This window comes from Taudactylus pleione, unplaced genomic scaffold (assembly GCF_031769625.1).
Source record: "Taudactylus pleione unplaced genomic scaffold, aTauple2 ptg000682l, whole genome shotgun sequence".
Lineage (NCBI taxonomy): Eukaryota > Metazoa > Chordata > Amphibia > Anura > Myobatrachidae > Taudactylus > Taudactylus pleione.
In genome coordinates, this window is record NW_028285084.1 from 1,443,476 (window position 1) to 1,465,187 (window position 21,712).

The 21,712-nt window shown below is 40.4% G+C and overlaps 1 protein-coding gene across 2 annotated transcripts in view; it reads right to left on the minus strand.

Annotated features, from left to right (window-relative positions):
- Positions 1–2,683: 2,683 nt before the first annotated feature.
- The window catches only part of SYNRG (synergin gamma), a 125,679-nt gene continuing 106,650 nt past the window's right edge, over positions 2,684–21,712 (minus strand). The window contains exons 17-20 of one of the 2 annotated variants that reach the window (XM_088455967.1): positions 18,915–19,063; positions 15,294–15,533; positions 10,772–10,882; positions 2,684–6,957 (exon numbers count right to left, since the gene is read on the minus strand). In XM_088455967.1, the coding sequence (XP_088312093.1) occupies positions 6,826–6,957; positions 10,772–10,882; positions 15,294–15,533; positions 18,915–19,063 (632 nt within the window). In that variant the 3' untranslated portion in view covers positions 2,684–6,825. The remainder of the gene's footprint in view (positions 6,958–10,771; positions 10,883–15,293; positions 15,534–18,914; positions 19,064–21,712) is intronic. The other variant, XM_088455968.1, reaches the window with a different exon arrangement.

Consider the following 21,712-nt stretch of genomic DNA (forward strand, 5'->3'; position numbering starts at 1 on the left):
GCTCAGCTTATAGAAACTTTGTGGGTCAAGTATGGTGCAAAATTGTACTGAAAACATTGTGCTTGTCATGGCTACAGCTGAAAACAAAGTGTTCTGAATTACATCTTACAAAGAAATAAAAATTCATGGATATATACATAAAATCCACTAGGTGGTAGTATGACAATTAAAATAGAAAGTTGCGTGATTGCAGAGTAAAAAAGCAATCCACAGTGTTGTATGCAAATGTCCACTAGATGGCAGGTGAAGTCAGTTTAGGAAAACAATGAAGTAAGCAAGTGTAGGACAGTAAATAGTTTTCACATATTAACTGCTCTATAGTTTTATAATATTTTTATATTTTGCTGCTCACACCTCTGGCACATTACTTGATGATGAGCTGTTTAAAGCAGCAAGAACTTGGGAAACTACCAGGATCTGCAGGAGCCAATATGTTTCCGCAGCCAGTCATAGAAGGGGTGAACAAGGATAGTGAAAAACAGTACTCTCAAATCTCAAGTGCTAAAGTATACCCAGCTGATAAATAATGCCACAAACTTACTGATGAAAGGCCTCCAGTTGCAAAGCAAGCTGCTTTTCTTGGTAGGAAAAGGGGAAAAGTTGAGGGAGACAGAACCCTACATACAGTATATAATTCAATCAGTATTAAGAGCTTTCATAGGAGGGAGAGAGATAGTCGGGTAGGCAGAGCACATCAGATAATGAGTCAGCCCATGTCAGAAAAGCAGTACATGAAAAATCAGTAATGCAGAAAGTCGTTGTCTGCCCAATCTGTACAGATGACACTGGGTAGTGTAGGAGAGCAGTGGTCTGCAAGTTGGGGATCGAGTGCAGCAGGAGGACAAATTTTGCCTCTGGCTCCAAGTGCAGCCTAGGCCCCAAGCTATTGTACTACCAAAAGTAGTAAGTGGTGCAGTAGTGACTAAGTAATAAAGAGGCAGGGGACATTCCTAAATGGTGGAGCAATGAACTGCTCAGAAAGTGAGTTGAGACCTTGCTGACAGTATCGCTTACCTTCCCCTGCCTCTCAGGTCATAGTTCCAATACTAGAAGCAGAAATAGCAAGATCTATAAAGGCCAGATCTTAGCTTCTAGAATGGGACAGACCCTGATGTTATCAATGGGGTTCTTACATAGCCTGAAGTATTAACATTAACGCACCACTGGATGTCTGACCTCAGTTAGCAGTGGGTAGTACAGTAGAGTTCTCCATCAAGGCACACAGTATCAATGATTTAAAGCCATCGGTAGCAAACCATTGATGATCGGGTGCGACGTAAACACCAGTGACATCAGACCTCCCACAATTAATAACATACACATACATTGGTGCTTGCAAACCATAATGGTCGATGGCCATCCTCGCGGTATGGGCAATTTCCTTTCTCCGAGGGTTTGATTTTTATAGCAAAGCAGGGGAGCAGTATTGCTCTTAAGGGCTGCCAAGCGAAGACCCCCTATAACTACCTTTTTTAAACAATTAACAATGGTCCAATTTAATAGGTTAGTCCTGTCAGAGTATGAGCCATTACTAATTTCTGTTTAAACAGAGTCTTTCCATGTGCATGTAGTTTAGGGAAGTGGCACAGGTGGCAAGATCTTTACTTACACAAACCCTGGTTGGTGTCTTCACTGGGCATATATATGCTTCCACAGCTCCTAGGCATTACATCAAGCACATCTTGGGGCCAGCACTCTGATGATAGGTGACAGACCAGTAGCAACTTGCTCAAACCAGCATTCCTGATTCTTCTAATTATTCATCTGTGACCGCAGTTTTCTATGACTTCCCTACCTATACTAAGCTTCTAGTACCCTCTGACTACTTTTCTGGTGTGCCCCACCCCCACCTATATTATTGATTACTATTTGGTTTGTTCCACTAATTATCTGTTCTTGAAATACACCTACAAGTACAGAAACTACTACTTCAGCCAGACTCTGGCCCATACAGACTATGTTATAGTATATTCCACCTTTACCTTTGCAATATTTCAGTGAAAGTGAGAATTGTAAGTGATTTCTTGAGTAACTAGAGATGTTTTGAACTTCTTTAAAAATAAAACAGTATATTTTTTTCGGGTTCTAGTTCCAAGCTAAAAAGATGGGAGGTTCTATAGCAGGGGTGGGACCTTTTTTCTGCTGAGGGCCATTTTGATATATATATATATATATCATTATTCGCGGGACCGGTGCAGGCCACGCCACATCCATGTGATGTCACATGGGAAGGAGCCACAATCGCCGGTGATTACAGCAACGGCAGAACATTCCGAGGCAGCGCTGGGGAACTGCAAGGGCACTGCTGCATAGATTCTGGCTGCAGTGTGCCATTCTAGGCACCCTGCTAGCCAGATGAGGCTAGCAGAAAAAAGCTCAGAGGGCCAGACAAAATGATTCCACGGGCCTTATACGGCCCCCGGGCCTGAGCTTCACCATCCCTGTTCTATAGGTTCTTTGAATTAGCAGGAGTTTACTTAATGTTTTCACATCAACAAAGTAATGCAATTCCTCGCATGCAGGAAGGGTTGGAGGCTCTTTTATAGCAAAATAACTAATAATGTATAAAATGCTTAGACTGGAATTGTGGCTAGTGTTTTATAAATATAAACCTCTCCTCCAGGCTTAAAAAGTGATGTATATCTGCAAATCTACATTATAATGAAAACAGAGATCACAATAATTTAAAGAAGAAAAATTAGGGACATTTTTATTACAGTTTCAATACATAAATTCCAGTGACACAAACATATAAATAGGACTCAAAGCTAGCTACATTGAAATATCAACAGAAATCAGTATATTTTAGTTTATGCCCTAGCCCATCTAAATAAACCAAACTCCCAAATCATTAAGCCCCACTACCTTTCAGGCATTAGAATAATAGCAGTCACAATTCCAGTCATTGTTATATCTTTTTACTGTGACATGAGATGACCTACTGCAAAACAACTAGATATTAATATAGACCTATTAAACATATTAACATTGCTCTGATGGAACTTTGCAAAAAGCTTTTTATTTTAGGCAGGTTACACAACAAGTATTTAGAATTGGGAAAGAGTAATACAAGGCCTACACACAAATAACACAAGCCACAGATTCTCAAACTCGGTCCTCAGGACCCCAAACAGTGCATGTTTTCCAGGTCTCCTCACAGAATTACAAGTAAAATAATTATCTCCACCTGTGGATCTTTTAAAATGTGTTAGTGTGTAATAAATACACCTGTGCACCTGCTGGCTGACCTGGAAAACAGGAACTGTGTGGGGTCCTGAGGACAGAGTTTGAGAACCACTGGCATAAGCGAGCAAAAAGGTATTTAATGGAATAAAACACCCCAAACATCAAACAAATAGGCAAAATTACAGTTATCTCTGGTCTGCTGATCTTTGCTATGCTTCAGTGCCAGCCATTTCTAACACCAAGAGGTGTTGTCAATAGGAAATTCATGGTGAAAGTGTTAAACCAACTCAGTTTGATAATGCAGTCCCTAAACAATAAGATCAGCACCAAATCTGGAGAGTATATGTGGTCCCTGCTGAAATGCAGTATTGCTGCAACACAGCTAAAAGTACTGTATCAATTCACTACAAAACCATGGCAAAGTACCTTGTTACACATCTTTGAAAGTTTCAAACTACCAAGTGACCCCCTCTCTCACTTATTTTTTATCTTTAATAAAAACCTACATTATAACAGCAGTAGTCATCATCAAAATGATAATACTGACTGTTGTCTAAAATATGATGGTATGCTTAATAGTGTATTATCACACTTTACTCAAGCGCACACATTGACACCCATATGCCTTGTCATATGCAGATGTAGGATTCATGCTTTTCTCCATTTAGGAAATCTATGCGTTTTTTTCATATGCTTATTTTGGGTGGGAAAATAGGCTAATTTTGTAGAAAACACTGCAATAGCCTGTATGTTATGCTACATAACAAATATTTCTCTCAGAAAATACTGCCATGAATACACATTTAACACGATTTCTCTACAAATCTCTATTACAAAATGTCTAGTTAAATTAAGTAAAGCACATTGCTCACTGCATACAAGAAATGTATATATTCCCTATTAGTGAACTACTGCATTTATCAGAACTTACTGCATCCATGCTTAACTAAGCTAAGGCTGTTTGCCTAAACAGGACCAATGATCGTAACTACTAGAAAGTTGATTTTATTAATAAGATTCAGAATAAATAAAAAAAAGGATTGCGCAAATGAAGAAATTCCAGCCAGCTTGCCAAAACAATAATTGCTCAGATACTGAAAGCGCTCAGACATTATTTGTTACCATTACTTTCCTGAATTTACTCTTAAAAATACCTCCTGCATTGTGCATTTGTTAGGTCTTTTCTTTCATTGTTTTACTATGAGGCCCCCAAAACAGTTCTGTGTTTTTTGCTTGTATTTTTTGAGCAGTTCCTCACTGAACTCAACTTATTGACTTAAAGATATCCTGAACACCTTTGATTGAGCTGTAGGTTATGGCAGCTCTATCAAATGTTAGGTGGGCCTATTTGACCACAATACTCTGACCCCAGATGGCTGGGGACCTTTTGTAGACTTGTCATTCACATGGAATAACCATCTATAACTACCTCTGGAAGCACCAGCACTTTACACCATATAACAACTATTCTGCATGGACTAGTACCTGCTAAAGAACCCAGGATTAACCGACATAGTCTGGCAAGATACTAGACAGTTCTCCCTAAAAATTGTGGCATCTGCCGATTACATTAAGATATATGCAGGAATGAAGTTTAATAATTAACATCTACACAACCACAGAATCGGTCCAACTACATCACATATTTGGGGGTCAATGGGTTCTATTATTATGTGATCAGTACGTCTTTTATATATGAATGCATGTCTTTTTTATACAGTAATGATTAAAATATACCTTTTGAATTTTACATGAAGTATTATCTTTGATTTGTCTTCATAGTGCTGTTATTAATCATACCTATATCCTGTAATAGAATGAAAAAGATCTAAAAGGCATAAAGCCAGATTCCACTTACCACAGTGTAGCCAGAATTGACCATTGTTCAAATCGATTCTCCAGTTAGCCTGATTACCATCTGATTCTGATTAGATGCTGGTCAGGATCGGGGCTTTGTTTGTTTCTTTAGGCCTTCTACATTGTATGAATTTTAGCCATTCAGCCCATGAAGACTGCAGTTTACATGAGCACTTTAAGAGTGGTTGAATACTATGAACCTGATTTACATAGCACACTGCAAAATTCCTAGTAGAAGTGTGCAAAGGTGTGTGGAGTGGTGGAAGAATCGCCAGTGCTACACTGTATAAATGTCATGTTCACGCTCCTACAATTTTACATCTACCCATTTTATTACAATCACTGTCATTTTTCTCTTTAAATACTGCTAACAATAGCTTATGTACAGTATTGGTTGAAGAAAATAGGAGTGGAAGCATATAGGGACTGTTTCTTTGTGATAAGCGGTTTATGAAATCGCTCTGGTATACCTATAAATGCATTATTCCACTAAAGTGCAAACAGGTGAAAAACAAGCCCTGCACAGAGCTAGTGCAAAAATGTATGTTATCTTTTGGAGTGAAAATGGCTGTCTGCCTCTCCACACAGCAAGTAATATGCCAAAAAATGTTCCCTATCAATTATTTTATCTCAATTGAGGTCAAGCTTCAAAAATAAATCAAATTTCATCACTGTTCTACAAAACTGCACCCACTTTGTACAAAGAAAATTCTAATTGCATAGCTCCCAACATCTAAAATTCCACACCTCCTCTGAATGGAGACATCGCCATGTTATGCTTGGTGTGTGCTCAAATAACATTGGACGTGCCCAGTGCTTCTGAATTGCTCGGTCACCCACAACTTCCATCAAACCATTCTGCCTCTGGTGCATGTGGCACTCGCTCACTTTGGTAAGAATCAGGACAACCATATAACCTTATGTAATAATGTAATTTGCTTTGGAGTCCTAGTGGGGGAAACGCGCTATATAAATAAAATAATCATCAATAATTATTATAACAAGTGGATAAAAAGCACTAATATTAAACATTTTTAATTTAATTAAGAAGGCATGAATAAGGTTACTATTCTCCAATTTCTTATTTTCTCCACAATATATTTACACTTTTAAAATATGCAGACAAAAAACGGTTACTTTAATAAATAGCTGTGTAATATAATTTCTTTAGCTCAGTGGTGTAATTACAACAGTGCCTATATGGTGGTTAAAATTGTTTCTTTAAGATAAGGTAAAGTATAGATTTTTTTTTTTTTAGAAATTGTGCATTAAAACCAAGTGAAAGATTTGTACATAGTGAAAATAACTACTTCTCAGCCCAAAATAATGATTCCTCCATTATTTATGATTACTGGGAATATGTTATTAAACACTGTATAATTTAAATGAAAGACTAAAAAGTAAATTAGAAAGTTAGAACTTTCAATATACCTGCTTAAAATGTAGTATTTTCAAAACTGTGCATGTCTTTGCCATATCTCTTTCCAACATTAACTAACGTAACAATTTAAACAGTTTTTTACTATTTACTAACAAATTAAACTCAAAATATTTAACATTTTTTCCGATAATAGATTAAATTAAGCAGTAAAAGAAATGCCCTCATCACAAAACTGACAGTGCAAGGGCATGTCAGGTTAGTCCCATTATTTTAAATAAATATTCCTTATTTACTTGATTTATTGGGAAAGATGAAGAAACTTTCAATTTCTTGAGGTTTCAGAAGATGGTAGCCTGCAGTAGTAAATTATGTTGTACATCCCTTAAAACAGTCAGAATACATTACAATAAATCTGGCAGTAAAAGGCCGGGAGGTTTGGGCTCAACGCAGTTTATCCAGAAATTTGCACAACTGGCATGGTACTGGTGACCTCCATAGGAAAGTTTAAAATGATCAGTATCCGAATTAAATGCCTGTACAAACAAAGCACAAATCACAACATTACTGAAATCAGTCAACATATTTATAAGTAAAATATGTTAAAGACTAAAGGAGAGTACACACTGGGCGATTAAAATGAAAGATTAAAAGATTATGATATCATAATCGTTTGATCGTTCATTAATCATTCACTAATCGTAATGTGCAATGTCAAAAATGTCCAGCGATACGACCAGTGGGAGCGCGCTTTTGACATTGTTCATCTTCAGTACATGCAGCACGGACGATGACGTTATCGTTCAGTCTGCACATGTTGTACATTGAAAAATCGTTTGAAGAACAGTGGTGTACTTGGTTGAAAAAGATCAAAGATTAATCTTGAAAGATCAGCGATATCGTTCAGGTTGCAGATCGCCCAGTGTGTACGCTCCTTAATGCTTATTTTTAGTAAATACAAAACAAACAAAAAAAAACCAAGGCCTGATACAGCAAGGAACGCAGTTGCTTATACGCACGCAATCGGCCGATTGTTATGTTCTGCGAATGCGCATGCAATGCAGAGCATGTGCACGAACCAGTCATTGCGACCGGGACTGCGATTGCAGTGACTAAGCAGACCCATCGCAGAGTGATTGACAGGAAATGCCATTTGTGGCTGGTCGGCCGAACGCAGTGCGTTTCAACGCTGTTCCATGGGCATGCATAAACTATCCACGGCGATACCATACGCAGCCTGAGGTCTCATAGCGTGCACTGAAGTAAGCAATTCCCTTGTAAGGTCTGACCTGCCTTAACTGTGTGTATGGGTCCGATGGTACTTGATTGTACCGATGTTTTCGCAGTCTTGCTAACCATTACGGATGTACGTGTAAAGTAAAGTGGGCGTCCTTATGTAGTGCTGCTTTGGCATTGCGATCGCTATAGATTAGCATATTATCACACTGAACTGCGTGCGTACGCTATATTGCGCTCTTTGCTGAATCAGACCCCCAGTGTCTAGCTATGTGAGTAAATAAATATCCATGTGCTGCTAGGCGTGTAAATACTAGACAGCAAAACTTCAGGCAATGGGGACAATTCAATTAAATGCGATGTTGAATAGTGCCAGGAATAAATGCCCGGAGCTAATCAATTGTCCGCATCGTGCCCTGCACTTAAGCCAGGAGATGCAGTTTATGGCACCTAATGTCAGGTATTTAGTCTTGGTAAACAGCATTCTCGGTCTTAAGTGCCGTGCGCAATGCTGTTAGCGCATGCGTAAGCCCGCAACTAGCATCGTGGCACTAGTTTAGTCAGACTTCTGCTTGTACCTCAGGAGGGTGCGAGCAAAAATCCTCTAGTCGCAGGTTTACAGCGTGACCAGTTTAATAACTCCGGGCACTCATACTCTGTGTTATTCAACATTGCATGATACAGCAACTGTATCACAGGGACTGAATCACGGCAGCAAACATATGAGAATTGGGATAATCTTTTTTTTTTATATATATAAAAAAAAGAAAAGAGTAAAGGGGAAAAAGCAGTGAACATCTCAATTTAGCAATACATTTGTAAATGAGAGACAATTACTGATATCACTAGAAAGGTACTGTAGATTTTGAAATAAGGACGGTTCATATGGGTAACATAAAAGGTAATTTATAAACACGCAAAAGTGGAAAATCTTAGCTGTTTTGTTGCATGAAGCCTATTTTGCTTCACAGAGACTGTGCTGATGTCATCATACAAGTATTTCAGTAGAATTACTGACATGGTTAAAGTAATGAAATTGTGGTTGTAGTCAGGACTTTGAAATAAGGGGGCAGATGTATGAAGCTCTGGAAAGTGATAAAGTGCAGAGTGATAAACGACCAACCAATCAGCTCACAACTGTCATGTTACAGGCTGTGTTTGAAAAATGACAGGTGGGAGCGGATTGGTTGGTCATTTATCACTCTGCACTTTATCACTTTAAACAGCTTCATACATCTGCCCCAATGTTCTCAATCTTTCAACCATTCCAGTTGGACCCATAATCCCACAGAAGAAAACAATGGCTGATTTTCTGGAAGCCGCTTTGATCATCGTGATGATCATCTATGAATGTGTTAGGTGTACAACTGGACTAAACTGCACAAGCAGGCATGCTTTGCACATTCCTAAATTACATTTATAGACTACTAGCTGAAGTACACGACATTGCCCAGGTTTAAATCGACAAGTTATTAAGTTTTATGTGATGTCGTACAAATCCATCATGGAAAGCCTAGTACAGTCTCCCTGGGTAAAGTTCTGCCCAGCACACTTTGTCGTGAGGTCCGACCGGGACCTCAACCACTCCATTAGGCAACCCAGACCAATTGCCACCCCTCTGTGAAGTTTCATCCAAATAGAAGGCCCAGAACAGGATCCGCGGGCCAAAGCTCTACTCAGCGTACACCAATGGGAGGTCTGACCGGGACCTCAACCCCCTAGTATGTCTCCTGGAATCCAATGTTACCACTCTGTGAAGTTTATATATATATCTATAGCGCTACTGTCTGCCCAAGCATTTGTAGGAGCATATAGCTCAGTTAAATATGCTAAATTGCATCTACTAAACCACTAGTAAATTATCAAATACTTCTTCTATATAAGGCAACAAAATGTTTAGAAGCCCCACCTTAAGTGGATGGAAAAATAATACAGACTTTTAAAATGACCTCACAGTGGCGGTAGTAACACTAGAATCTAAGGCCCTCATTCAGAGCCGGACGCTCTGAGCAGAGCGCTCGCTCTGAATGAGGGCCGTCCTCCATAAAAATGGAGCGTCCTCCTGGACGCTCGTATAGCTGTGGGTCACTACCCACAGCACATACGAGCGTGCAGGATGATGGCCGCGATGGTCTTGACCATCGCGACCATCGCCAGTGCGACCAGAAGCCTGTGGTCGGGTTTTTCGACCACAAGCCCTGGAGTGATTTTGGCCCTATCAGAGCCAAAATCACTCCCACTGACATCACTAGTGATGTCAGTGGGCCGGCTTCTGACGGTAGGCGTTCCCTTGGGGACGCCCCGTCTGGGAGGCACGCCCCCGGCACGCCCACCAAAGGGGGCGTGCTGTCAATCAACATCGACAGCACGCCCCCTTTGATCAGACACAACGAGCGAAGGAAAGTCCTTCGCTCGTCGCGTCTCGCGCATGCGCACGACGGAGCTCCCTCCATTGTGCGCATGCTCAGTGCACACCATCGACCCACTTGCGAGCGGACAGCCGCTCGCGAGTGGGTCTGAATCAGGCCCTAAGTTGCATATCTTGAACTTATTAGGAGAGCAGCATCATTGTAATCATTCGACTTGGCTGCAGGAGTTGCAAGTTTAAGTAGAAAATTTATTAACTAATAATGTTTCATAACTAGCATGCTGACCAAAAAGGACTTCAGCCATTAAGGAAAGGGTTATGGTGACCATTATGAGATTTCTGGTCTGTATCTACTGTAGTATCTTCTGCAACACTGGTAACAGACTTACGCACTCCCTCTGATGATACTGTCCAAGTCTAAAGTGGACGTGTACAGTTATTTACATCCCTAACGAAGAACGAATATATCAGAGAGCCCTCACAAATGGTGCCAGTCAGCTCTGGAATTCTGATTTACGTTAACTAGGAAGAGCTGAAATAAAAAAAAAAAATTCTCAAGAATGTAATACTTTGGTTGTTTCAAGGGATACAGGGCTTCTGGGACCTCTTACCTGCTACCTCTTATCTAAAATACCATACACACACAGAGCACTATATATAGGGATTATGTAAAGCAAACAGAGGATTTATTATAACAGTTATAAATATGTACAATTGTGATTTAGTCTCCAGCATTTTTTGCATACCTTGCTCCGGGAGTCTACATTTAGCAAGCATACTCCACACGCTAGCTCCTGAGCATTTTTTATTCCTGGTCGTAGCATACAAGAGGCAAAATCCAGTGCACTTTCATCAGGCTGTAAACATAAATGTAATGTAAAATATTCTACAATATAGCTTTCAATTTGGTGTATATATATATATATATATATATATATATATATATGTATATGTATGTCATTCCGTGAAATATAGGACACAATACATGAATATTAAATTATATCACTGCAGATACTAGCGCATTTTCAACTTCATTTCTGTCTACTGATGGACTTAATGTAACTGTCACAGTGATTTCAGGTGATGTAGTGAACACTGCTGTTGGTTCTATGTTGAATATAATGGAAAGAGTTACCCAGGTGAGATCAAGGATATCAGAGACGGTGAATACTCAGTAAGCACAATGGAGCAAGCTGGCAGCAACTGTTATAACATGATTCACGCATATAAACAATAAAATGTAACTACTAAGAGCGTAATTTTTTTTCTGCTTCTAAGCATTAATTATGACTACCTACCCCATGTATTTTTGTCATATTTTTAAAATGTTGAATTTCGCTTAATTTTTGCTTGTGGTGCATTTATACTTCTAAAAATTAACATGAAATGTAACGTGAGTCACATGCAATGACCCATATGTTATATATGAAGAGTGTCAGTATAGTGGAGTCAAACCTGTTTTAGGTGTAATTTTCCTAAATCATGTCTCAACAGGATACTAGTATTCATGCGATTACACAATAATAAAAGCTTGAAAAGGCCCTGCATGATACTAAACAGAAGCATTATTACTATTTATTATATTTCCATGAAATACTCCAAGGCAGCCCTACCCCATGAGTTAACTTGTTAGTCAGCTAATAAAAATAAGAAAAAGAAAGTTATATAATGTAACTGCTCTTCCCCTTGGGTGCCTTCCCAAGTTGTCTTACAAAACATAAACAATGTGTATGGGAATATATGGCTGCCACGGTACTCATTCTACTGTGATTATTAATATATCCTTTTCAACTATCGCAGTAGTATATAAAATAATAGTGTATAATGTATGTTAAGGAACAGTAAAAGTTAAAAAGAAATTGCAATAAAATATTTTTTATTCCTTTCAAATAGAGCACCAAGAGCTCAAATTCAGAAACTAATGTTTGGTAAATATGTGGACAGATGATCGCCCTGCTTAAATGCTGAAGTGTTGCATGTCCAGGAGGTTGCCACTGCCCTTTTCACACCGAGCCTCTGACCATGGATATTGCCGGGGCAATATCCATGGATAACCCGGTCCAAGGTACGGTATATGGAAGGGGTGTGAGCAACTGTGACACAGCTTGAAACTGTGTTCAAAATACAGGGTCAGAACCAGGGTTTTGGTCTGAAAGTGACAATGACAACCTTGAGCCACCTTGCATTAACATATTTGGATGGAACATGTCCTTGACTGTGTCCTACAGGAAGGATACAAAGTTTATCCTAAATTAATTTGTTCTGGAAAGATAAATACAAATTCCACTGATCCATGGTATGTAATCATTCTTCTTATTGTTAGTTTGTTTTGGATAGAGAGAAGGTACTATGGTTTCCTTATTTGACATGAAAAGTGGAAACTACCTTAAGAAGAAAAGTAGGATTAGTTTGCAACACCACTTTTCCTATATACAGGTATGTGTTTAAAAAATGTTTCTTACACCACAGAACATGTAGTTCTCCCACTTGACAGACAGACATGAATGCTACCAGAAACAACACATTTCGGGGTAACGTTTACGAAGATTCGAGTTTGGTCGAGATTGCAATCTCGGCTGAGTTTAGGCATGTTTTTTCAACTCGCAGATTAACTAAAGACAAACTCGGGTGAGATTTCTCTCTTTTAACTGATAAACTTGGGTGACATAGCAAACTCGAATAAACTCACCATCGGCCAAACTCAAAGTACTTTTCATGAAAAAGATACAAATCGTGAATTTACTAATAAATGAGATTACAATCTTGGGTGTAATTGTAGCAAACTTGCAGATAATTAGAAGTTTAAAATAGACCACCTCCTGAGTTGCGAGTTTGGCAGAAACATACACAGATCAGTGTGATATGTGTATGTTTTTGCATGTAAACCTTAACTAAAGGGTTAATATTAAAAAAAAAAAAAAAAATTACGTAGGGTCCCACCCCCGGGCTCCTGAGCCTGTCCTGGTTCCTAAAAATAAGGGGGTAAAACAAGTGGGGTCCCCTGTATTTTAGGAACCACCATTGTACTGCTGACCAATTCTGTTTTTAAAAATAGGGGGAATAAAATTGTGTAGGGGTCCCACTATTTTTAAAACCAGCACCAGACACAAATCAGGCCTGGGTGTAAAGCCACAGCCAGGGGACCCTATCACCGGGTCTCCCCGGCCAAAGCACTATCACCCCAAGCCGGTCAGGCCAAGCCAGGGATCTCAGGGGAGATAGGGACTCCACCAATAAAGTGTTCCCCACCCTCCTGAGCACCCCATGGCTCTTCCCCGCACCCACGGAGCGGTGGGTGTGGGGGTAATAGTGGTGTAAAAAATAGAAACTATTGGTTTCTTACTGTGGAACTACAGGTGCCAGCGTGCCTGCCCTTTGGCACTTGTGGAACTACAAGTGCCAGCAGGCGGCCGGCACCCATACCTCCACTGTAAAAAAAAAAAATTGTTAAAAAACCACAAAAAACACATACACCATAGAAAGTAAAGTTATATGTCACACCTACCTAACTCACACATACTTACCTGCTGCCCGACGAACGGTACACTTCTCCAAGTAGAATTCCATGTGTGTACCTCTGAAAAAAGATCCTATATTCACCTCCGTCTTAACGCTGGTCTCCGTAGCATCCCCGGATTTTGGCAAAATAAAAAACTGACTATAGCGATGTATGTGCTAATGACTGGACAACCCCACATGAGAACTGTCAGGAGCGGGACCCGCCAGCCAATCAGCGGCCGCTAATTGTAGAGCGGCCAATGATTGGCTGGCAGTTCCCACGTGGGGATGTCCCATCATTAGCCGGGTAGCGGTGTATGTGTAGCAGCACATACATCGCTACAGTCTGTTTTTTTTTTGCCAAGACCCGGGGATGATACGGAGATCAGCGCCTGGACAGAGGTGAGTATAGGATCTTTTTTCACAGGTACACCCATGGAATTCTACTTGGAAAAGTGGACCGATCGTCGGGCAGCAGGTAAAGATGTGTGAGTGAGTTAGGTAGGTGTGAAATAAAACTTTACTTTCTACGGTGTGTGTGTGTTGTGGCTTTTTAACTATTTTGTTTTTCACAGCGAGGGTGCGGGTGCTGGCTGCCTGCTGGCACTTGTAGTTCCACAAGTGCCAAAGGGCAGGCACCCTGGCACCTGTAGTTCCACGGTAAAAAACAGTTTCCATTTTTGACACCACTATTACCCCCGCACTCACTGCTTCAGGGGTGCGGTGAAGAGCCCCGGGCTTCAAACTAAGCCTGAGGTGCTTGGGAAAGGGTTGGGCCCCTTTATTGGGGGGGTCCCACCTCCCCTGAGATACCCGGCCTGGCCTGACCGGCTTGGGGTGATAAAGCTTTGGCTGGGGAAACCGGGTGATAGGGTCCCCTGGCTGATGCATTACACCCCAGCCGGATTTGAGCCCGGTGCTGATTTAAAAAATCCCCCCCCCCTATTTTTAAAACCAGGACAGGTTCAGCAGCCTAGTACTGGTTCCTAAAATACGGGGTAACCCTACTAGTGTTTCCCCCCATATTTTTAGGAACCAGGACTGGCTGAGCAGTCCAGGGCTGGTTATGCTTTTTGGAGGGCACCCTACATCATTTTATTACACATTTAACCCTTTTTTTAACAGGTAAAACGCACAAGCAGCCTTCAAATATCTCACTAATATGTGCATGCTGCTTGTTCGGGAGAGTTTTGCAGAGAGAAGACACTGCAATCTCGGGTGAGAAAACTATCTAAACTTGCTACTCGGGGGAGAAATAGCGATCTGCTTCACCAACACCCAACTCGATCACCGCTAAACTTACTTCTTAGTAAATTTGTGAGTTTCAGAAGCATCAAATCATCCGAATTTCGGTGATGCAATTTGACTTAAAACAAAAACAAACTCGATCAGACTAGATTCTTAGTAAATTTACCCCATAGTGTAAACCACTCCAGGGAAACATCTTCCAAAGACTCACAGGGATCAGGTGCAAGAGAATCTAGTATTAGATTAAGATTATAGGGTCCCACAAAAACTTGATATAAGGTCTAATTCTTTTACTGCTTGAGAAAAAAATTATGAAAATAAGTTAATCAGACACCATCCAGAAAAACAGAGGCAGACACCTGATGTTTCGAGGTAGAGAGAGCAAAAGCCTTGTTTAGAAAACTGGAAGAATCTGCGGAGTGGTAGCAGTTCAGGCAAATAGTTTATGTTTGCACCACAGAATAAATCTTCCAAATCCTATAGCATATAGAGGAATAATTTTGTTTACTTGCTTTAAAGTACCTGAAATACTTTGTCAATTACACTTTTGAATCTTGGCAACAGCTCAACCTGCACATCCGCAAAGACAGGACACTTGGATTTTGATGCAGAATTGGTCCCTGATACTGACAATCGGGCTGAGATGGCAGAGTCCAAGGCTGTTCCAGAAGTATTACCCATCCTACTGCAAAGAACACATGAAGAGGCCAAAACACAAGTAACGCTATGACCTCTACTGATTCTTTCTTGATCTTTCATAGACTGTGAGCAATGAGAGGGAAACACATAACCTAGTTGAAAAAAATTCCATGAAATCAACAGTGCATCTATTTGCTTTGTTCGGCTGTCATTATTTTGGAAATAAAACTGAATTATCTTGGTATTTGAAGTTATTGCCATGAGATCTATTTGAGTGAGAGCAAATTACTGTACTAACAGTTAAAAAAACCTCTTCATATAAGGACCATTTTCATGGATAGAGTTAATGTTAATTAAGATAATATGTTATTATCCCTTTGCCTGGTACATGCAATTCACAGGATATCAAATTATCTCCTGCAATCATGGTTCTGCTTCTTGTGCCACCTTGATGGTTTATGAAAACAATTACTGCCCAGTTGTCCAAAAAGATCCTGAGAGGTTTGTGTCTTAAAAGAGGTTGAAAACGCTGATTTGCATGCCATAGTGCCCTCATTTCCAGAATATTCACGCACAGTCCATTTTCACTCTGGAGCCATTTTCCCCTTGTACTACTTCTGTAAGTGGATGAGAGCACAACTTTTGAAACTAAAGTCTGTGGTAAGCACAATCCATTCTATTTCTGATGGGAAAAACACCATGTTATTTTAGTCTTGGATCCTGCCACTATCCTAGGGTTTCCTTGTGATATTTGCAAGTCTGAAGACTTGATCTAGAGGAGTTGGAGTGTAGTCCCACTGAAGACCTCACATATGTCACCATGCCTAAGGAAGAATGCTTATAATGTATTAAAAACACTCCTTGGAGATTGAGACCTTACTGGCACCTTTTGTGGAGACTGAAGTTAATATACCGAATTTTGCCAAGTCATTCTTCTTAGAAACATACCGTGATTTGTAGTGCCTATCCAAATCCATAAAAATGCTAGCTTTTGAGAAGGCATCAGATGAGTTTTCACTGTATTAATGATCCAAACATGTTACTGTAGGAAATTTATCACCACACTTATGTGTCTTGTGATATTATCTGACTTTTCTATTATAAGAATGTAATTCAGACAAGGACATAACATGTTTTCTTGGTTTCTTGAGAGCAGCCATAAGAATGACCAACAAGTAAAGGGTCTTGGAAAGAAATGTAAGAAGGGTTGGCCAAGCATAAAGACACTGATAATGTTGAACTACAGTACAATAGGAATGAAGAGATCTTGTAGATTTATTGAGGGAGGTCTATTTCCTCTACTAAAGGAGAATGGTGTGACTTCATGCTGAAATGTCTTGCATAAATTAACTGACTGAGTCGTTTCAGATCGAGAACTGTTCGGAAGCCATCCCCCAATGCTTTTTCTACCAGGAAACACTTAGTATAGAAGCTGTTTTTTGCTCTACTTCAATGGAACAGGAGAAATTATTTCTTCCTCCAACAAAGTCTGGTAAGGACACAGGGCCTGATTAGAAGTTGTAAGCTATGCTGATGTTTTCGCAAATGGAGCGATTGTTTGCCCCAGTGCATGCGTCTCAGTTGCACTGCACATGCGTCAAGGTACATTACCAAAGTTGCTCGCTGTAAGTCTTTATTCGCATGTGTGATTAACTGTCAGGGAGCATTTGGGAGAGTCAATGGGGAGTGTCAGCTAAAAACGTAGGTGTGTCTCAACCATTTCATGGGTGTGTTATATTCTACGTCTGCAATCCAGTGCATAGGAAACATGGATACGGCATCACAGTTACGGCGCCCATTCTGAGTGACCATAGACTCTCTCAGCAAGTCAAGTTTTGTACGATCTGCGTCCAATGCTGCGTATGTGTGCGCAGTTGCGGAAAGCTATGATGGCTCAGAAGAGTAAGTGCAAGTCCCGGTCGCTGTTGCATTAGCATATCTCCGCACATACAAAGCTGCAAAAAAACTCAGCATTAGCTCACAACTTTAAATCAGGGCCATAATTCGGGGTTTCAATAAGATATTTCCTGTGGGTAGAGTAGAATTTAATCTTGCACCTCTCACTGATTAAGCAAAATCATTGTCTTGAGTAAAGAACATCCATTTCTTCAGATAGTTTGAAATCCTGCTTACTGGCCGTTAGTTTCTATCTCTCTGAAGTGCTGGTGAGAACAAGATGAATGAAAATGTCTAGCTCTCTAATTCAGTGACAAATTATTTACTTTATATAATTTTACCTCCAGTGATTTAGGGAATCATTCAATCTAGTTTTTTCCAAAACAGATACACGCCATCAAATGGAAGCATGGTTAAGCGATTCTTTGATTGTCAGTCTGCCATCCATGGATGCAGTCAAAAAACTCTCATAGCAGCCATTATTGTGTTGGTGGAGCATTTGAAAAAAAACTTTATTTGCAGTTTATGAAAGGCTTTATGTGCTGCACACCCACCCACATCTAGATGCTCTCTTCAATTTATCTCTCTATATTAAATGGCATATTTCTATCCTCATTTTATATGCGATAGGCAGGTTGGGATGTAGTGATGAGTATGGAGGCTTTGTTCTAGTTTATTTGAATAAACAGAGGGTGGACTGGGAAGTGTAAGAAAAAGTGGTTGTGAAATTTGGCAGAAAAATAGGTGGGAAATCACGGGCTATGATGGAGGAAGGCGAAATCAGTGCAGCGGGCACAGAAGGAGTTAAATAGGCAATGACAGATGACTGGTTAATACAGAAGTGAATTATGTTTGCTTGGCAAGTTAAAAGACAGAACTAACATGAAAGGATGACTTATGGTGGCGGTTTGCTTTGGAGCAAGACTTCATTGCAGGAGCACATTTACAGGTAGCAGGTCTGCTAGGATCGTTAAAAACTGTACTATATGTGGTGGCTACAGCTGCATTCTCTAGGGATCAAATGAGTGTTTTGTTTTATAAGAGTGAGCTGCAGGGTTGTGTGTCAGACGAGGTAAGCCAGAGTTCTCTAAACGCAAGGAGGTTGAGGCATTTTGAAATTAATAGCTTATTGTTGTATGCAAATTTTTAGGAAACTATGCACACAGCAAATAGCATCAAGTGTAGGGTCTGTAGATGGAAGGACCTGGACCCTCATTCAGTGCATAGATTTGTACATGAGAACCACCATAAAATATATCCACATATCTGTATACGTGTTACTCCATGCTATTTGTAAATGAATTGGTTTTTAACATGAATAGGGGAAAGTAGAGGTGCTATATTAATTCACAGATTTTTGTTTTATTTCTCTACCAATGGGGATCCTGATCTGTTATGCTACTGTGGTAGAAATTGTAGTGTAAATAATATACTTTGCTATGTCATATACGCTATAATTTATAAATGCAATCGTGGCCATCACAGTCATTCTAGGTCACCCTGTAGGAACAGAGGGTTGTCAGACTTCTTTTTCACAAGGCAATGTTAGAACTAGCAATATAGTAATCATAAAAAAGTATAGACAAAGAAAACCCCCCACAAACTTACCATTAGAGCAGCTAGTGACATGAATCCTATCAAGTTGTTCCAGAGCTTGTCAATTTCTTTTAGTAGCATTTGCAGTTTCTCACTGCATACAGCTGTGGCCTTGATACCCAATTGTACCCTTTTGGTGACTCTGTATACCTCAATTACACCTGCAGAAATGAAAATATCGGAATTACCAGGGGGTGGCTGGAATCTTTTCAACTAGTGGAAAAGCACAATTAAAACGACCACATGTATGATAAATGTAGTAGGTATAGTGTTAAGTGCTTAACATGTAGTGTTGTTAAAATGCACATTGTGAATCCATAGTTTTATCCCACCAGAACTTTATAGCTCTCTTGTATATGATAATCTGCAGCACTACATGGATGGGTGTTCTATAAAAGTGGAGTAAACAGAAAGTGGAGGTAGAATATTAATTCAATACTAAGTAATAAAAAGCTGGACTGAATTCCGATTTTTATGTTACCAGGAAATGGAATTAATTTACTGTACCACCAATTCTGGGAAAATGTACAAAAATATTCTACTTAAAATACTATTAAAGAATACCCCTCTCGGGAGATACAATAGAGAGTTAAGTTGCAAGACATAAATACACTTAAATAACACTGCGCATTATGTGAATTTCACCAAATGAAACACACTACTAAACAAAAAGGAAATAGGACTTGTTATGGGGGAGGGGCACAATTAGTTGCAATTTAACCAATTTATCTAAACATAGTTCCCAACATATTACAAAAGGCCTCAGATGGGAAATGCAAGATTTTGTGTAAATGCAAATTATACAGGGTGTTTCACTAGCTATTGGCTCCAAAGTTTTTCTTATACCTTTGAAAGTAATTGACTTAATTTAGTGAAATTTCACACAGACACCTTGATCTATGAGAAACATGAGGAAGTGAGCAAGTGTTGAAAGTGTTCACAGGACCCAGGTCCCACTTACAGCATGGTGAGATCAGACTTTCCTGGCATTTGGAAATTATGTAAATTCCAATTGCCGGCAGACGAGTTGCACTGAACAAAGGTGCACAAGAACAAGAAAATAACCATGCAGTGTTCGCAAATACGCGCATTTTACCCGGAATTGAGCACTGGGGACTCATTTTTGAAAAGTAGCAGGGTCCCTGGGGACACGCTGTGCTGTGGCCAATCCCTGACAGCTGGCTGCAGCACAGCGTGTCCCCCCTGCAGATAAAGACACAACGCTGTCTGTGATAGCAGCCAATGAGAGTCAGATAGACTAACATTGGCTGCTGCTGTGGAAAGCCGTGCTGGGATCAAGTGTCTGATCCCAGCATTGGCACAGCTGCAGGGGCAGGCAGAGGAGATGTGTACCCTGCGGGACATATCCATGCCTGGCACTGGGACAGTGTGTAAGCAGCAGCGGCGGATACCTGTTGAAGGGACTCCCTTGTCCCTTCCACCAATGTCGGCGGTAAAGTGACGGCGGGAGAAGCTTGGCTCCGGGCGCAAGCTAAGCGGAGCTCGCTGCCCGGAAGCCAAGAAACGGCGGCGGTTGTTTGGCACTGGCCGCGAGCCAAACATGTCTCGCGGTCCAGCAGCCAATAGGAGGAAGACGCAATGAGCCAATCGCGGCTCGCCACCTCATAGCCCCACCCACTCGCGGCGTCTTATTATAATGTGTAAAGGGCATTGCTGTGTGGCATAATGCATAAAGGGCATTAATGTGCGGCATAATGTGTAAAGGCTGGGCATTGCTGTGTGGCATAATGTGTAAAGGGCATTAATGTGCGGCATAATGTGTAAAGGTAATTAATGTGCGGCATAATGTGTAAAGGCCGGGCATTTATCCTTTGATAAATATGCCTATTATTACCTAAAGTATTATTCATAGGCTAACCATACTATCACTTCAAAACGGGACACTCATGAATTAATTACAAAGGTTCTGTGACTGGCTGACTTCATGTAAGGATTTCACCTGGTTTTAAGGAGCCACAGAACCTGTGTAATCCATGAGTGTCCCAGTTTAAAGGGATGATATGGTAAGCCTACTTATTCACTATGGGTTTTGTGAACAGACAAGTCATATTACCTGAAAGATCATGGAGGTATTAAAGCATGCAGGTATCAGATGTGCATTTTAGGGGCATGTGGGGAGGTCTGAGAGGCATATGGGGAGCTCTAAAGCATAAATTATGATGTGACCCAGAAATGGTCAGGTAGGACCCCATTTTTTTAAAGTGGTGGGTCCCTGGGACCCACATATTTTGTCACCGCGATCACTGCCATGGTCGGCACCGTGGTGTGAAAGGGTCTGTCTCGGGTCTGACGTGGATAGGCAGAGTGTTACAAATCCCTGGTCGGACCTGTGATTTTGGTAGAAAAGGGGTATAAGTAAAATAAACTATAGTGCCAAATATAAAACGCTAAGGTGTCCATTATCATTCTCCTATGCTGTGGCCGTGATTGTATCATGTCGAAACTGGATAATTGGCTGAGACAGAACCTGTTAAAACGAAAAATCTGCACAACGCCAATTTGCGAATGGCAACAAGACGCCATTTCGCGAATGGCCGCATGCCGACATTTTAGCAAATCCCACAATATCAGTACATACGGTGATGCTATTATTTAGCATCGTGCGATTCCCACGCAATAGAACAATGCTAAAAGTCCTCATTATATAACTACATACATTTACTAAAACATATAATATGAACAACCCTGCAAAACACGTACCACGGTGTACTCCACAAACACGTAGTCACACAACGCTAACTAGCGGCTTTTCTTAATATCCTTACACTTACACAGTGCACAATTACATA